Source organism: Nanorana parkeri, unplaced genomic scaffold, assembly GCF_000935625.1.
Source record: "Nanorana parkeri isolate BGI_ZX_2015 unplaced genomic scaffold, ASM93562v1 scaffold1273, whole genome shotgun sequence".
Taxonomy (NCBI): domain Eukaryota; kingdom Metazoa; phylum Chordata; class Amphibia; order Anura; family Dicroglossidae; genus Nanorana; species Nanorana parkeri.
Genome location: NW_017307541.1, coordinates 299,708 through 320,162, shown reverse-complemented (window position 1 = coordinate 320,162; position 20,455 = coordinate 299,708). Strand labels below are relative to the sequence as shown.

Here is a 20,455-nt window from a genome sequence, read left to right as displayed (position 1 = left end):
TTAACAGACTTGGGAGCTGGCTGCAGGCCGGTACTTTGAGACCACTGGTGTAAAGCACTTTTACTTATCTACTGATCCCTGCTTCCCTGGCAGTCAGTGCTCACCTCTATACCCTCTGCTCCGGCAATTTGACTGTACAGTGGCATCCTTGAGTATAATGCAGGGCTATGGGCCCTGCATTAGATGTGATGACCTCAGCGGGCCTCTGACCACCAGAGGAAAGAGAGGAAGAGCTTGTGGGATTAGGGATCAGGTAAGTAAAAGTCCTTTACACAATTCCCCTAGACAAAAATGAGCAATTAACACTTGCAGTGTGGAGGTAGCCCCACTGCAAGGATAATGTTTTCTGTTAACTGGAGAATTTAAGGTGCATCTTGGGAGACAGGTTCGTTGTTCAAAATATTATCTCCATCTTACTTATAACAGAAATACACACATTTTTCAAAAATAAATATATATATGTGTATATATCTTACATTCCCATTTTCTTTGTGGTATTTTCCACTTTTGGTTCTCGACTGCATTCACTTTCTTTCAGAGCATCTTCACCCTTATCTGAAAGGATTTCATATAGTCCTTTTGGTTCTTTCTCGCAGTGAAATGAAGCATTTATTTCTTTGTCCTGATACATAAAAACATAAAGAAAAAAATGTAGAGCACACACAAAACAGAATGTTGTCTTTATTAACAATTCATGAAAACATGCCCCGGCCTACGTTAAAGATAAGAACAACATAAACATTTCTTAACTGCACTGTGTTTTCAGAAGTGCAAGGCTTAGAGTCATTTAAGGTCTAAATTAGACCATTTAGAAGGGGATCTGTGTCTTTAAATATGCATAGTCTAATTTCTTGCAACCAAACAAATTATTTACTATCATATCTGTTGGATATCTATCGATGAAACAATTAGAGGTTAGTAAGAATTTGTGGGAAACTGGAAAAAGCCCTTCAGATAACTGCTCACATAAGACTGCAATAACCATCAGTATATTTAATTGTACACAAAGTACTATGCATATATGTGCTTATAACCATCAGGGTGAGAACTGGATGCAACAGGCAAAATCCAGAAAATTATTTTGGAAAAATGACTACCAGTGTTAATTTTTTTAGTCATGAATTCAGAATTTTTAAACTGTGCTCTGTAGTTGAATTTTATCACGTATACAGAGTCCTGTATTAATTCAGAATGATCCTGCCAGCCAAACATGATCTATTGTACTTTCAGAATCTTGGGTTTTAATTATGTTTTTCTTAGGCATGCAATGTAATTTTTAGATCAGATTCTCTGGAAGATCAGAATATATCTGCAGATAAAGAAGGAATGTAGGAAATCCGAAATGACAAAACCCTGTTATGGTGCTCCTAACTGCTAAAAAATTAATTGTTCTGGAGGAAAAAATGGAGAACAAAATACAAGTGCGGTATCTCTCTGCAGTTCGAGTATTGGGAGAGCAATGCCACCCAAGTAAAATATATCTTAAAAAAAAAAACGAGGATTTATCAAAACTGGAGCAGACAACATTTGGAGCAGCTGTGCACAGCAACCAATCAGCTTCTCTCTTTCATTTTCAAATCCTACGTGAACAAACTTCATAGGGAAGCTGATTGGTTGACATAGGCAACTGCCTATTTTTCTGTCTGCTCCAGTCTTGATAAATTCCCTCCAAAATGTTTCATTTAAAAAAAATATTTATTTTTGTTCCGCACAATATACCAATAATCAAAATAAAAGCAAGGCAAGTTGAAAACAGGAGATCAAACAACAGTAGTATAGTATCAAAATGTGCAAGGGTAGAGACAGTGGAACTGAGTATACCCTAACCGTAAAATACCCCAAAAATATCACAATGAAGGGCATACCATGCAGAAGGTTTTATTTTATACAAGAGAAAGAGGAAAAATATATAGTAAGCAGAGTGCACAAATGAGGGCAGTGAATCATAGGAGAGAAAAAAAAGAGGGGAAAAAAGGGGGTGGACCCTTACCTGGATGGTTAAACCCCATGCTAACACAGGATAAACAGTTTTCCAGAGCCAAGTGGTCAATCATCACAGTAAACCTCAGTGTAAACAGAAGAGTAGCCATAAGAACCACGTTTTTTCTAAAATCTTCGGGTCTGTCTATCAAGGGCGCCATCAGATCCTTCATTTACATTGTGTCATTCACCCAAGCAAACCATTGTGTCATAGTGGGGGGTTGGGGCAGCTTTCAGTTGCTTGGAATGCAGGCTTTCGCAGCATTATGTAGATAATTAAGAGAGTTGTTTTATATCGAGATTTGGAAACGAGTTAAATGAAGAAGACATGCTGAGGGATCATTTCCCAAGTTAACCCCAGGTAACTCTTGTATCAATTTTGTAACCTGAGACCAAAAGATCTGTATCTGGGGACAAGTCCAAAACAGGTGCAATAACGTGCCTTCAGCAGTGCAACATCTCCAACAATGGTCCGATGTATTAGGGTATATTCGGGCTAAAACCGATGGGGTTCTCTACCATCTAGTCAAGAGTTTATAATTAAGCTCCTGGGTTTTGTTGCATATCGAGGCTTTGAGAGTGAAGTGCAAGATGTGGTATCGTTGAGTATCAGAAAATGAGACACCCAGGTCCCGTTCCCACTTCTGGAGAAAGGAGGACTCAGGAAGCTGGAAAGCAGCCAAGGGTAATTAATAGGATAACGAAAGACCACCCTTAGTTGGGTTACTCTGCTTGCAGACCTCCTCTAAGAGAACCCAGAAAATGAGAGAGCTGAGCTCTGCACCAAAAACTCAGCTCTAGATCCTCTGAAAGGGAGCCCTGGGGGCAAGAGACATGCCAGTTAGAGGAAGGCAAAAAGACTTTCACTCGTAAATGACTGAGGCAAATACAAGCATTAAAGAACTTATCCCCCTGACTGGCAGGAAAGTTCGGGTGCCCTACAACAGATGCCTGCAAGGTAGGGCCAAGCAGGGAATGGTGTCTGAGAGCTGACCTTGCTGACCCCCGTTGGCCATGGGAGACTGGCCAGGGGAGTAGGAGAGAAAGCCTGTTCAATTAAAACCCACAGCTTGGAATGAGCATGGAAGGACCAATTGATTAATCGAGCCAGGTGAGAAGCAAGGTGATACATCGCTGGATCGGGAAGCCCTACACCATCTGTAGACTTAGGCAATAAAAGGACCTGTCTCGTTATACAGGGGAGGTTATCTGCTGAGCGCAAAGATTTGAAATAAGCTTGAGGTACCCTAATTCCCCGAAAATAAGACCTAGTGCTATTTTTGGGAATTGCTAAAATATAAGACCTACCCCGAAAATAAGACCTAGTTGTGACCATTCCCAGGTGGCAGTGGCATAAGGGGGAACTTAAAGAGCCGTGGGAGAGAATCAGTGGTGCCAACGAAGCCAGCGCTAGAAGAAGCAAGGTGGCACCGGAGGGAGCAGAGACGCATATGCCGATGCCTCCTCTATAGCGCCGGCATCTGTCACAGGCGGAGTAATACCAAATGCACTCCACATGTGAGGAATCGATAGTGAAAGCGTGCTTCGCTCATTCTGGCCAGCGATTGGTTAGCAAATTGCTCTTGGAAAGGTACGGCACTCCTGATTGCCCTGATCACCATATTTTTGTACATGAATACATGTAGACTTTTCCACATGAATAAGTGTGGATTGTTGCACATTTAAAAAAATAAACAAGACCTACCCTGAAAATAAGACCCAGTGTGTTTATTTGAGCCAAAAAAAATATAAGACAGAGTCTTTTTTTCGGGGACACACGGTATATGTACAGGTAAAGTTTGGAGAAGGTACAGGACTCTGGGGAGAGCCATCATGTTAAGGGAATTACACCTGCTGAACAAAGAAATAGTGGTCTTACCCCAGACCTCCAAATCTTTACGTATAAAATGTTTCTTTTTACAACCCCAATTCCAAAAAAGTTGGGACGATGTGTGAAATCTACATAAAAATAGAATACAATGATTTGCAAATCTCATAAACCCATATTTTATTCACAAAAGAAAATCTAAAACATCAAATGTTTAAACTGAGAAAATGTACCATTTTAAGAAAACAAAAGGTAATTTTGAAATTGATGGCAGCAACACATCTTAAAAAAGTTGGGACAAGGCAACAAAAAGCTGGCAAAGTAAGCGATACTAACAACTATTTGTTACTAACAACAAAAATTTCAAACCCGAAATGAAAAAAATTTCAGGCCGAAACCGAAAATGTTTTTTATTCTAACTTTTTCAAATTTAAATATTTAATTTATTTTTATTAAATATATTTTTTTATATTTAATTTTTATTTATGTTAAAATATTTTTATTTTTTACTTTACTTTTAGGGGCTTTAGGAAAATATTAGGGGTCTAAACAGACCTCTAATTTTTCCTTTTTAAAATAGAAAAAGATATTAAGAACACAGAGTCCTCAATCTCTCTTTCGGCAGTCCCAGTTATAAATGAACAGGAATCCTCTACTGAGTGTTCCTGTTCATTCATAACTTGTGGACATAGTGTGTTTATTATATCCACAATCATGAATGAAAATGAAGTGATGTAGATCACTCCCATTCACTCATAATTGAGGACACAGTAAACATTCTCGCTCCTCAATTATTTACAAACACTCAGCGGTCACTGATCCTACATCCTGACACGTTGTCACAGGAGGCTGGGCGGTGCAGGAGGAGAGCTCAGCCTCCTGCGACAGCAATGACAGCTGTCTCCGCTCACACTGCCGCTCTCCTGATCTGTGACAGGAGGCTGACCATGAGAAACGCCGGCCGCTCACTGTGCTCTCCTCCCACACCTCTCAGGCTCCTGTGACAGTTTCTCTTCTGCCTGCTGGGACACAGAGCAGCGCCCAGCGGGAAGGAGAGAGATCACGGATGCACCGCTATTTCGGCCAAAAAATTGCACTTTCTGCATTTTGCAAAATATATCGGTGCATCCCTACTAATTAGGTTAATTGTCAACAAGTCAGTACATCATTAGGTACAAAAAAAAGCATCTTAGAGAGTCAGTGCCTCAGAAGTAAAGATAGGCAGAGGTTCCCCAATCTGTGAAAAGCTGCATCTAAAAATTATCGAACAATTTCAGAATGTTTCTTAACGTAAAATTGCAAAGACTTTAAATATATTATCATCTACATTACATAATATAATCATCAAAAGATTCTGAGAATCTGAAGAAATATCTGCGCAAAGGACAAGGTAGAAACGCATAATTGTATGCCCATGATCTCCGTGCCCTCAGAAGGCACTGCATTAAAAACAGGCATGATTCTGTGATGGACATCACTGCATGGGCTCAGGAATACTTTGGAAAAAAAATCAGTCTGTGAACACAGTTCGCATTGCCATCCAAAAAAGCAAGGCTCTATCATGTAAATAAGCCAAATCTGAACATGATCAGAAATGTCTTCATTTAAAATAATCTGTCAAAAAGTGGGAAACTGTTCTGTGGCCAGACAAATCGAAATTTGACATTCTTTTTTGCAACCATGAGCGCATTGTCCTCTGGACTAAAGAGGAGAGGGACGTTCTGGCTCGTTATCAGCGCTCGGCTCAAAAGCCTGCATCTCTGATGGTATAGGGGTGCATTAGTGCATATGGAATGGCAGCTTGCATATCTGGAAAGGCACCATCAATGCTGAAAGATATATCCAGGTTTTAGAGCAGTATTTGCTCCCATCCAGGTGATGTCTTTTTCAGGGAAGGCCTTGCATATTTCAGCAGGACAATGCTACACCACATACTGCATCTATAGCAACAGCAATTTCTTCGTAGTAGAAGAGTCCAGGTGCTTAACTGGCCTGCCTGCAGTACAGACCTTTCACCAATAGAAAATAATTTCTGCATCTTCAAATGAAAAATACGACAAAAAAAGATCCAGGGCTGTCGACCAGTTAGAATCCTATATCAGGCAATAATTCCAAAACTCCAGCAACTGGTCTCTTCAGTTCCCAGACGCTTACTGAGTGATGTTAAAGGAGAGGGGATGCTACACTGTGGTAAACTTGGCCCTGTCCCCACTTTTTTGAGACCTGTTGCGACGATCAATTTCAAAATTACCTTATTTTTTTCTTAAAATGGTACATTTTTTAAGTTTAAACATTTGATATGTTTTTTATTGTGTGATGTAGAATTTACACAGCATCCATACTTGTTTAGAATTGGGGTTGTGTTTTGGATAGAGTAGGGAATAGTTAAAAGTCTTGACTTTTTTTTTGCTTAGGGTATTTTTTCTTGGGGTATTTTCACTTCCTGTCCTGTAGACATACCTGGAAAATCTCTCTACAGTGAGGGAAATGTCCTCTTAGATAGTTACATAGTATTTGAGGTTGAATAAAGACACAGGTCCAGCAAGTTCAACGTGTGTGTGTGTGTGTGTGTGTGTGTGTGTGTACAAGAGTCCCTGTGTGATCTAGTTTTTAAGAGTACTTGTACCCCTATATGTTATGGTCTTTGAGGACGGTATCAAAATGGTTTTTGAATGATGCAATACTCTCTGCTGATACCACTGCTTGTGGAAGAGAGTTCCAAAATTTAACAGCTCTAACTGAATAAGCCCCTACGCCTTTTGTGGTTAAATCTTTTCACCGCCAATTTTAGGTGGTGGTCTCTAGTCTGTGTTATGGAGTTTACAGTAAAACGTTTATTGCTGATGTAGTCACCACTAAACATTGTGTACATCAAAATCATGCCAGGGATACCGGCACAGGTGACTCCACACCTGCGCAGGTACCCACACAGGCAGACCAAACACGTGACCATACAGACCAGGCAAGTATGGTATACGGACCAGGCAAGTATGTGATATATGTATAGGTTGTTTAATATACACAGCAGACTAACAGCAACAACCAACAACAGGGCTCACAGGTAACAAAGTTCAAACAGGGTTCAGAACTCACAGGTAACAAGGTTCAAACAGGGTTCATGAATCACAGGAACGAATCAGGGTTCAAGGTTCAGGACTCACAGGAAACAATACTGAGCCATCATGCTGACTGCAGGGAGGGTTTAAATATCCTCCCAGGAAGCCCCAGGTGATGGATAAGTACTGGCAGCTGGGAAACACCCGCAGGTGAGCACTGGAGCTGCAGGTCCCAGCACCACCCAGTGTTGGTCTGGTACCTAGCAGTTCCTGGATGCCTAGAGAATCCTGCAGGTGAGCTCGGGAACTGCAGGGCTTAGCTCCAGCGCCACCTGGAGGTGCTCTGGATCCTAACACATGTCCCCTCTTAAATGCCTCACTTCTAACGTGAACAAGTTTAAATTTAGCAACCTTGTCTCATAGCTTTGGTCCTCCAGCCCCTTAAGTAGTTTAGTTGCCTTTCTCTGGACTCTCTCCACCTCAAGGACATTGTTTATGTGGATAGGTGACCAAAACTGAACCGCATACTCATGATGAGGCCGAACCAGTGATCTATAAAGTGGCAACATTTTTGCTTTATCTCTACAGAACATTTCCTTTTTAATACATGACAGTACTCTGCTAGCTTTGTTTGCCGAAGCCTGGCATTGCAAGCTATTATACAATCTGTGGTCTACTATGATCTCCAAATATTTTTCCATTTCTGACTTATTTGGTGGAGTACCCATTAATGTGTATTCCGCTTGCCTGTTTTTAACCCCAAAATGCATTACTTTACATTTTTTAACATTAGACCTCATCTGCCATATAGTTGCCCACTCCCCTATTTTATCTAGGTCCTCCTGTAATGTTATAATTTCTAAGCACGGGTCTATTACCCTCCCGATTTTAGTATCAACAGCAAACACAGAAAGATGGCTATAAACATCTTCCCCAATATCATTAATAAACAGGTTAAACAGTATGGGGCCTAGCACAGAACCCTGGGGCATGCCACTCTCAACCTTAGACCAATCTGAAATGAGCCATTTATCAATACTCTTTGGACATGTTCCTGTAGCCAGTTCTCTATCCATGTACACACCATTTCATTCATGTCCATTTATTTCAGCTTGTGTATTAAGGGATTATGTGGCACCGTGTCAAATGCTTTGGCAAAATCCAGATATACCTCATCCACCGGCCTTCCGCCATCCAGATCTCTACCTCTATCTAGTTGTCACCAGAATGAGTGTCCCCATTAGAAGATTTTCCCTTTTTTCCTGTTATAGTGACAATTCAACAGACAACTAGCAACTGTGAACTTGTTTTAAAATTAATCTGATAGCATCCCTCTGTAAATTAGTGATCTGGGTAGCTGTAAGTGTACAGTATGCACAATAAGATGTTCATACAAATAATACAAAAATAACAAAGTAGACATATGAGCCATGCAAAGTGTGGTACAACAGCACTATTTGTGCACACTTGAAGGGCAGCTTCATCCAATGGCCAAAGTGGGCAATTGCCCAGGGCCCACTTGTGCCACAGCTATATGGAAGTTTTTTTTAGTTACTTGCGGCCGTAAACAGCTTTTCATTTGCAGCCCCAAGGAATGATGCCTGCCTGATAGGGATGCACCGATACTGGCACTTTAAAATTTTAAACACTGACAAATGGTCCTATCACATCAAGTGATTTACAAATGGAATAGAGGTTGTTCACTTAGCACAGATAATGTTCACTTTAAAACGTAAATGAAAGTAAATATCAAAATATGTGTGAGCAAAATTGGAAAAACCGTGTTGTTGGTAGCATGTGACTAGTTGATTGAAATAAACACAGCCTCATCTTATTTATTAGGTACAGTGCACTCACTTTGCTAAGTTAACATTGTCTATTCTTTTGGCAAATCAACTGCAACAGCAAATGAACAAAGTTCTAGAAAACCTAAACTCAGCTTATCAATAGTGAATCAGAAATAGCGTTAAATAGAGATAAACTGCGCTAAGAATCAAATAACACTCTAAGAGCAGATGTGCTTAATAGGCGAGTACACCCAAAAGAGGAAAAGAGAAAAATAGCACTGCGCTTCAAAAAACTCAAAATATATTCCTAAAATGTGAGAAAAATGTTATAAATTGTGAAATTATCACAAAGTGATTAAACTATTATGTGCTATCCACAACACCTGCGATGCACAATGCTATTGTGCTGTGCTAATGATACTTCAGAAAAAACGAACAAAAGATGAAGCGTCGCCTCAGAGGAAGCCAGAAGTGACAAAGTGCATCAGGTGGGCGGATCCATGAGAGCATTACGATCATAGAGAGACACGAACTCCAGTGGACATAATCTATGTGCAATTATCATATTTTAATTGTAAGCACATTTTAATCATTTTAGATACATTTATTCTGACATACTACACTATGGGAAGCATTTTTTCTCTCTCCGAGTACAAGAGAAGGTGGAAGATGGAGGAATAGTATTAGACAGTTTTGGAAAGATAAGCTAGAGTTTGGAAGAATATACCCCAATTTATTTTGGATCAAAAAATGGAGAGGATTGGTTCTATATATATCAACAAAGCGCTATTTGTTCATCTGTAATATGGTGAGCAATAGGAGTTGGTGAGTGCGGCCAGATCTGATCTTTGAGCACGGTGGAGAGCCCTGAAATACAAATTGTTTATGCATTCACAGAGGTGGTGTGGAATATAAAAGTTGGAAGATATATCTTCACACATTTAATGACTTTATTGCATTAAGAAGGAATGGACTAGACATATGGATATGTAGATTAAGTGGGAGTTGAAAATCACTTGCAAGATTTAATACAGGACTTTCTATATGTACACATTCTATGAGAGCACAAGTATATGTTTTTTTGCTATTCACATTTTTTTCAATGTTTATTATGGCTTATAGTGTCTAGACCAAGAGTGTTATTCTGAAGTATCCACAGGTGTTGTGGATAACACAATTGTTTCATCACTGTGTGATAATTTCACAATTTATAACATTTTTCTCACATTTTAATAATATATTTTGAGTTTGTTGAAGCGCAGTGCTATTTTTCTCTTTTCCTATCAACAGAAATAAAAGTTATACAAACAGTTTAAACCCCAGGGCTAGCCACGGTCAAACAGCTTCCCTTCTTGCGCTGGGTAGGGATAAGTGAAACAGACTTTACACCTTGCCAAAATTAAGACATTTTGGCCAATTGCATTAGAGTACATGGGAAGATGAAAAGTGGCTTTTAAGGGTGCAATGGGCTTTAAATACATTTAGGTATTATGTACACCATAGTGCTCAGTATGAAGGGTTCTTCTACATTAACGTTAAAGGAAAGGGCTGCCATCCTCAAGGCCACCGGCAGGTATCCTCACATAACATGCAAAACAAAACACAAACAGCGCTGTAGTGTAAAAACATTTATTTTATATAGAGTAAACAAGTCTCATAAAGGCTACACACATTGAGGTAAATGGGAATGAGCAATAGGATGACAAGCAGGTCCCAGAAAAGAGCGACTAGCTGACATGTTTTGGGGGAGCTTCCCCCTTCCTCAGAGCTAGTATATTACAGAAAGGCACAGAAATATATATACATAGATATATATAAATATACACACACACACACGCAACCATATGGGAATCTTGTGGCAAATCAACCAATTGGTAACCAATCAGCATCAAACACCTACTCCATGATAACCCAATGAAGGCCCAGATAACATTAGTCAAGGCAAACTCATGCCCAATAGAAACCAAGAACCGATCGCTTACCGTATGCACAGTAACAAACACTTCTGATCCGCCACCATGTCAGCATAATCACAGTTGTCTCGTGTAGGTCTGGGCTTGAGGCTGACATAATTACAGGGGAGGAGCCTAAGATCAGCTATAGTGAAGACGAGACCAAGTGTAACCAAGGAGACAGCGTGTGTTCCAGCTACAAGCCGACGTCACAACAAGGGGAGGAGCCTAGCACTGACAATGTGAGAAAAGTATCCAGTGTTAGGAGCGGATACTTAGCCGGCCCTACTCCCGATGCTTTGCTACAGGCAAATCACGGGGTCAATGCAAAACAAAAAGCGCACACAAGAGAGAAACAAAAAACCCTGAATAAACTACTGGGTCGCCGGATTGTAAACCACTATTGATTTAAGGCAAGGCAGGGATTAATGCCCCCCAAAAAGGGGAGTTAGACAGTAGATGGAAGTAAACTGTACTAACAATAATAACCATTATGAGCGGTAGTAAGCCTCACTTTAACGGAGGCACATATATGCACTAATGAATTAGCCCAAAGGCTTAATTCAATGGATATTTTGCCCAATAGTACGGCCACTACTTGAGGCTAGAACCAATTTTACAAAAAAACACACCATATATAAAAATATCAATTATATACCTAACCATGCCTAAAACAGGCGGAAAGTAACTAAAACCAATACTATCATAAAAAACAAGTTATGAAGGATTTGGAGGGTGTCATTAGGAAAAATTACCTAGACCCTGACATAATATATATAGCATATATCTAAAAAGCCATGTTTTATTTATTCTTACATCAATGCAGAAGAGATCTTCAGACATTGGAAAACCTTTCATTCCCTCTGGTAAAATAGAAAGCCTCCTCTTAGAGCTCCACATGGTTCACTATGGCTGGGGCAGAAGGCAGTGTAGCCAGAGATTGTTGCGGATTGTATGGAAAGTCTGATGGTGATAGAGTGCAGGCAGTGTAGGAAGCAATTGTTGCCGATTGTAGGGAATATGTTTGCTCTGGACACCAATATTTAATCTTTATTGGAGAATATTTTTTTAAATAATTGGAACCTAGAGAATCAACAATATACAGCATTGGGCTACAGATAGCTGAATGTCAACCTGTCAGTGTAGAACCTAAGCTCCTTGGTTGACCTTGAATAGTAATTCTGGCAATATGACTCAATCAACCACCAAGGCTGGATTTTGTACAGTGTACCTTGTTGGGCTTCACACTAGGAGCCAGAATCCAATGCAGCAAAGCACGAAAAAAAGCACAATTTTGGAGAGAAGGGCAGCCTTATACTACTTTTTTGGAAGAGGACAACCTCTTCAAGTTTTAGTTCATGCAAGGAGGATACAAGAGGCTTATTGTCAACCCAATAGGCTTCAGAGCTGGGCAGGGTTTGTAAAAGAAATGAAAGTGTATCTGAACCCAAAAGCAAAAATTGTATATAGTGCAGCTTACCAGTTCTTAAATGTGGTGGCTGCATTAGTTTTCCTTATCCTGGTGATCAGCCAGTTAGTCCGTTATTATTGAACTTTCTTTAACAAGCTGTCCAGCAAAAGTGGCAGTAAGAGGGTTGGGACAAACCATACCTTATGTACTCCATACACCTATTGAAAATTATTGTACATGCTTTTATGACTTACACAATTTGTAGCCATTATTTTCATTTGTTATTTACACTTATTTTTCTTGTCCCTTTTATCACACATTTCCAGGGTACTTTTTCCCATCAACTTACATCTTAATCAGTCTCTTTCAATCAGTTTAGATCTATCTCAATGTTTAAGCTACTGGATTGCAGTAGTACTCTAAAAATCCACAGCGTCTCTTTTTGTGAGACTTCCCTGATCATATTAGTTCCTCTCCAATAAATGATACATACTGCAAATAACTCAGACCTCTGAATAGATACACTATTGATCTAGTTTCCTCTTTTTATATAATTATTTGTTCTTTTATACATTCTATCATATTTACTGCTGATGTATATAATTTTTTTTTCTCCCATGCATATTTTTTCTAGCCCTCATACCTCTTGCAGGAGTTAAAACCCCCTTTTTTTAAATCATGGAACCATTCTTCTGTGGAAAAAGGCATTGATTTTTTTTATGTTTGGTGCTTTTGAGCATATGATTTTTGGGTTTTGGGGTATGTGTTGCTTGAGAATCAGATGTATTTGTATGACTCATGAATATACAAAAGAGAACTGGTGACAGAAAGAGGAAAATTGAAAAATCCTAAGAAGAGCTTGAAATTATGATACTTATGCATATAAGGGACGATATCACGTCAAACAGTGGAGAAGATGTGGAGACCTTATGGCTGGAGCTCGATATGACGGACACCAGCCGTAAACTTATTGTGGGTATTTGCTATAAACCCTTGAATATAGGGGAGGAGGGGGAATCAAATCTACACTCCCAAATAGAAATAGCTGGGAGGGAGGGCAATGTAGTCGTGACGGGCGACTTCAATAACCCGGACAATTGCGCTAATGGTACCTCAGGATCGACAAAGGCGGGCCGATTTCTGAACTTGTTGTGAGACAATTTCTTGGAACAGATGGTGGTGGTTCCAACTAGGAAAAATGCCATCCTAGATTTAATAATTACTAATAATGGGGAGTTAATTGAGGATATTGCAATTGGGGAGACACTGGGTAATAGTGATCACAATGTGATTACTTTCAATATTGAATACAGGAAAGGAAAGAGGGCGGGACGGACAAGAACCCTTAATTTCAGAAGGGCAAACTTCGATAAGTTGCGCAAACTAGTGGGGGAAATAAAATGGGATAACTCATTTTACAACCTAAACTCAGACCAAATGTGGGACTGTTTCAGGAACACATTACATATTGCTATTTCAAAGTGTATACCATTGGGTAACAAAAACAAAAGATCAAAGACTAAACCTATATGGCTAAATAAAAATGTAAAACTACATAGTAAGGCAAAGGTAATGGCATTTATAAAATATAAGATGGAAGGGACGGCATTGGCGTTCCTTAACTACAAGGAATGTAACAAAAAATGCAAACTAGTAATCCAGGAAGCTAAAATAGAATGCGAAAAGCATATCGCCACAGTTAGTAAAAAAAAATAAAAAAATTCTACCAATATATTAACAGTAAAAAGGTAAGAAAGGAGCAGATAGGCCCAATAAAGGACGAAAACGGGAAGTTACTCACAAATGACAAGGAGAGGGCCGAGGCGCTGAACTCTTTTTTCTCCTCAGTATACACTCAGGAGGGAAACGGGTTTGACGTACGGGATAAAACACATAGTTCAACCGATAATATACCACAGTGGTTGACGGAAAGCGGGATACAACAAAGACTTAAAATGCTAAATGCAAATAAAGCAGTGGGACCAGATAACCTGCACCCCAAGGTACTTAGGGAACTAAGCCTGGTTATAACAAGACCATTATTCCTAATTTTTAAGGAATCCTTAGTGACTGGTAGAGTACCATGTGATTGGCGGAGGGCTACGGTAGTTCCAATATTCAGAAAGGGGGCTAGATGTAAACCGGGGAACTATAGGCCAGTCAGTCTAACATTGGTAGTTTGTAAACTATTAGAAGGTATGATTAAGGACTATTTGGTAAAATTTGTTAAGGGTAACGGCATAGTTAATGACAATCAGCATGGGTTCAGGAAGGACCGTGCCTGCCTAACTTTTTATGAGGGGGTAAGTAGATATATGGATGGAGGGAAGCCGGTAGATGTGGTATATCTGGATTCCTCAAAGGCATTTGATACGGTACCACACAATGGCTTACTTCACAAGCTGAGGGCTATGGGCATAGATGAGGTGGTGTGTACGTGGATAGAGAACTGGCTACGGGAACGTGTCCAGAGAGTATCTGTAAATGGCACCTTTTCAGACTGGGCTAGTGTAATGAGCGGTGTGCCTCAAGGAACAGGCACGGAGGCAGTAGAGCTCTAAACAATGAGGGGAATTAGGGGATTCACAGACCATTGAGTGCCTGTTCACACAACGTCCGTTTTGTGTGCTGACCTTATCCGTACGCTCCTTCACTCAAAATGCATCTCAATGTATCCCTATGTGTTTTATGGGCTACAGTTCTCACGTGTGCAGTCAGGTTACGACAGAAAAATACTGCATGTCACATTTTGTACGGTCAGGAAACGGTCAGGAAACGCAAACACGTCAAAAACGCACTGCACTACAGCTAACATACTTACAGCCCTACTCCAGAAATAAAATATTATTTTTTTTTTTTACTGGAACGCATCAAAAACGCACTGCATCAGTAGCACCGCGTCTGCAGATCCAGACCTGATCAGGACCTGAAACTCATGTGAACAGGCCCTTAATGTTTACAGTTTTCATTGACACAATAGACATTTACAGAAATCAGGAAGCACAATTGGAGCCAAGTATAGTCTAAATATTAGGGATGCACCAATACCATTTTTTTCAAGACCAAGTACAAGCACTGTTCCTCAGGTACTTGCCGATACTAATTACCAATACTTTTTCTTAAAGTGGCATGTGACATTTTTTCTAAAACAATACAGGACCATCTGTGATCACGGCATACAGCACACAAGCCCCCCATTCCCAACCTTTGTTCGTCCATGGGCCTCCTTGTTGGGACTCAACCTGGAGGATACATATGATAATCTCCTACAGGGATGGAGGAATGTATGTAGGACTGTGGTCTGTGAAACGTGGAGGGAACTCCAATTTAAAATAATTCATAGGGCATATTATGCATTCAATTTTGCTCCCTCGTCCTCGGATACTGACTGGCTCACAAATTGCCCAAAATGTGCAACCTATCACCCAGGCCTTGACTATCTACTCTGGGAATGCCCCTCTATCCAAACATTGTGGTCTCAGCTGATGAACTACATGAACTCCATTTCTCACGGGAGCAGGGTTCCACAACCCGCTCTGTGCCTTTTACAGGTTGCGGACCCCATCATATCCCCATGGGAACATTTTTGTATCCTGGCAACAAAAAAAGCCATCCTGAAAAATTGGCTACATACTAATGCGCCATCCATATCAGACATACGAGATATTATCTTTCAACTCATGCTTATTGAAAAATTAGACACCAAGTTCAACCAATTACGCACGGGAAAATTCTTTGCCACTTGGTCTAAATATTTAGCCTCTGAACTGTCCCGAGATCAACTTAAGGATATCATGTCTACTTTCCAGCACACCCACTGGTATCTTATGGCCAAGTTAGATGGTTCCCTTGGACCTCTTGATGTCTTATGAGACCTGGCATCTCATTTGCAGCTAACGCTGCTCACATACAGTGCACCCATAGTCGTGATTGACCGCTCTAGAGGTGCGACCTGGCAATTTATGATCACACCTGACCTTTGACATTCCATGGCATGTCCTTCGTGGAATTCTTTTCTGTCCCCTCAGAATCTCATCGAATCCGGCCATCCACATGGGATTATACTCATGATCACAACCCTCGCTTTTCTTCTTTCTCCTTTATCCTTTTATACTCCCCTCTGCACCTACCTTTTCTTCTTTTTCTTTCCCTCACCTTTCCCTCTCATTCTGTCTCAGTTTGATTCATGTTTCCTTCAAGAATTATTACTGCATTACATGATATGTTTTTTGTTTTTCATGCTTGACTGCAGGAGCTACGGTCATCTTCAGTTCTGTACTGTCAATGGTCTTTGTGACAATTATAGATGGCATCTCCTTAATGCAATATACCATGTATGCGGATGCTATTTTTTGTTGTAGATTGTACCATTACTGTATATGGAAAACTTAATAAAGACCTATATGCTTAAAAAAAAAGAAAAATACAGACTTATGATTTTAGGGCAGTTTCTTAATTAATATGAAGAACTGTAACTCAATCCATGATTATTCAGCAATGGAGAATGGCAACCAGCAATAGAGGACTACAGATCCAATTAATCCATGATTATACAGCAATGGAGAATGGCAACCAGCAATCATGGATTGCTGAGATTTGTAGTCCTCTAGAGCTGTTTGCCATTCTCTATTGATGTAAAGTCATTGATTATACAGCAATGGTGAATGGCAACTGGCTATTCAGCAATGGTGAATGGCAACCAGCAATCATAGATTGCTGAGATTTGTAGTCCTCTATAGCCAGTTGACATCCTCCATTGCATGTGATCAGCACTGTGTCATACACCAATAAGAGAACTATAGGCAGCTGCAGTATAAAAGTTTAATTGCCTGCTCTCAGGGGGGTATGGCAGGCTGCAGAAGGGCCACTCAGTAGTCTGCGGGCATTCACCAGGGCTGCGTTTGCGTCTCACCGGGGCTACATGTGGTACTCTCCAAGGCTGTACTGGCGGGTGCCGGGCTCTCCAGGGCTGTACGGGTGGATGTTGAGCTGTCCAGTGCTGTGTCAGTCTCGGGAAGGAGTAGATGTGCAGCTGGACCAGCACTTTCATAGAGAGCTGTTGGGAGGTGTCCAGCAGGCTGCCTGAGGTCCCCGGGAAGCGCCAGACCTCAGGCAGTCAAATCTATTAACAAAATTAAAGGGCCGGTATCAGGGCTATGTATTGGGGGCATTTTCAAGAGTACAAGTACTTGTGAAAATGCCCAGTAGGGGCATTTTCAAGAGTACAAGTACTTGTGAAAATGCTGCAGACATTAAAATTCACAGCAAATCCAATGTAGTTGGTTGGGGGTGTGCAGTGCTGGCATTTATTGCTTTATACACTTTTTAACTGATATACTGGATTTGCTGTGAATTTTAATAAAGTCTGCAGTATTGGAATTCTCTGGATAGTGCGGTCTGTTCGTATACTGCTGCATAAATGCAAGTCTATTTTAATGTTCAGTACTGTTTATTGACATGTCATTCATAACAACAATCATTCTTTAAAGGCAGGAATGCTTGAATATGTGTCATCTCCCCTATGTTTTGGAGAAAAACTAAATTCAGAAATATTGAATTATAAATGCTCAAAGGTAATGGTAACTGGAGAGGAACTAATATACGAATCCCCATGATGTACTGATCAGGAATTTGTTACTATCAAATACTGCACAAATGTTTTAAGGAGGGTTAAAGCCTAACTGGAGGCAAGCAGCTAGATATACAGATAAAATATATAAAAGAGTTGTTTTATTATTATTATACAGGATTTATATAGCACAATATTGTAACCACAGCACAATCTATCCCATAAACCAATTAAAAAATACCTATATAAAGCAGCAAAATAGGGGAACCCTCAAACGATTATGCAGAGCCCCTTGCACAGTACATACAGTTCAAGTTGTTTTGGATAATAATGCCTTCTAAAAGATCAGAATATCTTAAAGATGCCAAATATTGTGTGTGTCCTTACTGCATAAGCATATGTAGTAGAATATATACCATTAAACTGTTTAAATCTTGGTCTAGAACAGAAAACATATTTTGTATTCGCAGTCCAGCTACCGTATTTGCCGGCGTATAAGACGGGTTTTGAGACCTAAAAACATTGCACGAAAATCGGGGGTCGTCTTATACGCCGGGTATGGATGTGGTATACTGTATGTAGCCGTAGCTACCGTACATACAGTATTACCACACATCCAGCGGGCTGACATATTAGCCTCCCTGGCGGTCTAATTTATTTTTCCGTTTTTTGTTCTATTTTTTTTTTTACTTTTAAAATTGCCGCCGGTTCCGCCCCCCTGCGAGGCGGACGCTCGCAAGGGACGGAAGACGGAGGACACAGCGGGGATCGTGGACAAGGTAAGAGACTGTAATCCCGAGTGTGGCTCGGGGTTACCCCTTATGGTACTGAAAATTACCCCCGAGCCACACTCAGGAATACCGCCATGGATGTTAGTGGGTGCATTTAAACATTATTTTGGGCTATACCCGTCTTATACGACGAGTATAGCCCAAAACCTATATTTTAAACACAAAAAGTAGGGGGTCGTCTTATACGCCGAGTCGTCTTATACGCCGAGTCGTCTTATACGCCGGCAAATACGGTAAGTAAAAACTGCTGATATATCATAAATATTGCTCCACAACCAGCAGAGATACAAAAAAAAGGGGGGCTAGCTCAACCCCAGCCTTCTCCTGGGGAACAAGATGCGTTTACAGTAGCTATTAAAGAAGCTGGTGGAAGCTCAAATACTGGCATATGCTTACTAAGTCCACTTCTTCAGGGTGTATACAGATGAAAGGAAAGGATGAAAGTTTAAAGGCTATCCTTTGCCAAGAATTAACCCCGCAAATTAGAATTAATTTAAAACGGTTTGGAATTGCGTGGGCAAAAGTGGAGAAGTTTTAAATATCTATCTGGTAGTCACCAAGATATTTTAACATAGAATGACCCATCAAAATACTCTTGATGACAGCCGTGGGTCCTGTACTGTAAACTGGGAATCAGACTGGTTCCAGAGCAAATGAGCACCAGTCATTGTGATCATAAAAACTTAGTTAAAAATGTATTTTATTGGCTGCAGTTGTGTGTCCTTTTCTCTCTCCCCTCTAATGCATTGCATAAAGTGTGACCTGTGGTCAGGTGGCAAAGTATGGTCAAGACCTAAGGGGGGGGGGGGGGGAATCCCTGTATAATGTATTGCTGAAATTTGTAGTTCTGTATAGCTGGTGGTATTCTGCATTGCTGTATAATCATTATATAGGAATGCAGAATACCTCCAGCTTTACAATATACATCGTCAGCAATACTGGATAGCACCAGTTACAGTCTCCAATCAAAGAGACCAGCCACCACCCATAGACCCCCCCCCAGCCTCACCTAACTCCTGCAGAACCTTTCTCCTGAGTCTTGGCGGCCCATGGAGGGGAGGAGCGCAGGAGAGGGTCCTTACAATGACCCACACAGCAGGATGTGGTTGCCTGGCGGTGCCTGCAGAGTCTATACAGGCTCCGCCAGGCTAAACCGTCGGTACATACAGCTGTCACAGACTACCGCGGTTCAGTGTAAAAAAACGGCACAGAGGCAGGGAGCGGCTCTCTCGGGGTGGGTGTCAATTGCTTCTCTAGTGTCAGGGAAAAGCCGAACACCTCCACGTACTATGGGACCAGGAGCGATGCAGATTACATCACTGCCGGTCCCATAGCTGTCAGTGCTGGGCTCCTGAAGTCCAGCAATAAGCTATTGAAGGGTGATTTGCACTACAATAGCGTATGTTAAGTGTAAAGGTGATACTAGGGTTCTTTTGGACCCCCAGTATCCCCTTAAAGAGTACCTGTCACTACCAATATGCTATCACATGGGGGGGGGGCTTGTAAGTCCCCCTATGTGATAGCAATTAAAGCTTAAAAATATATTTTTTTTTAAAATTAATATTAAATAAAATAAATGTTAAAATAATAAAAACAATTTTAAACCCCCCCCGCCCCTGTGAGCACACGCGTCTTCACGTAAACATGCGTTGGGTGCGCCTACGTATGAAAAAAAGTGATCGCGCTACACATGTTGGCTATCGCTGTGCATGCCGGAGTGAGAGCAATAATTCTAGGATTCACGTGCATCTCTAAACTGATGACCTGTGGGGGCTTTTAAAGCATTGTCTATGGACTTTTTGGGGTACTGAATTTTGTTGCAGTTTCACACATGCACACAATTTTTATCCTGGGCATGTTAGGTATCTATTTACACGTTCTAACCTCCTCTTATATTTTAGTGCATCTTATATTTTTAAGTGCATTTATCATCAGATTGTGGGGTTTGATAAGGAGTTGCGCTAATATCCTGCAATATCAAAATTTGCAACTGCAACCATTTTATTCTATAGGGTCCTGGCTTTCAGAAAATATATAATGTTTGGGGGGTAAGTAATTTTCAGGCCTAAAATGTAAATTAT

The 20,455-nt window shown here is 40.6% G+C and overlaps 1 protein-coding gene across 1 annotated transcript in view; it reads right to left on the bottom strand.

Moving 5' to 3' along the window:
• Positions 1-472: 472 nt before the first annotated feature.
• LOC108797422 (AT-rich interactive domain-containing protein 4B-like) overlaps positions 473-20,455 on the bottom strand; it is a 239,620-nt gene continuing 219,637 nt past the window's right edge. Inside the window, exon 15 of the mRNA XM_018569011.1 lies at positions 473-622. Coding sequence (XP_018424513.1) covers positions 473-622 — 150 coding nt within the window. The remainder of the gene's footprint in view (positions 623-20,455) is intronic.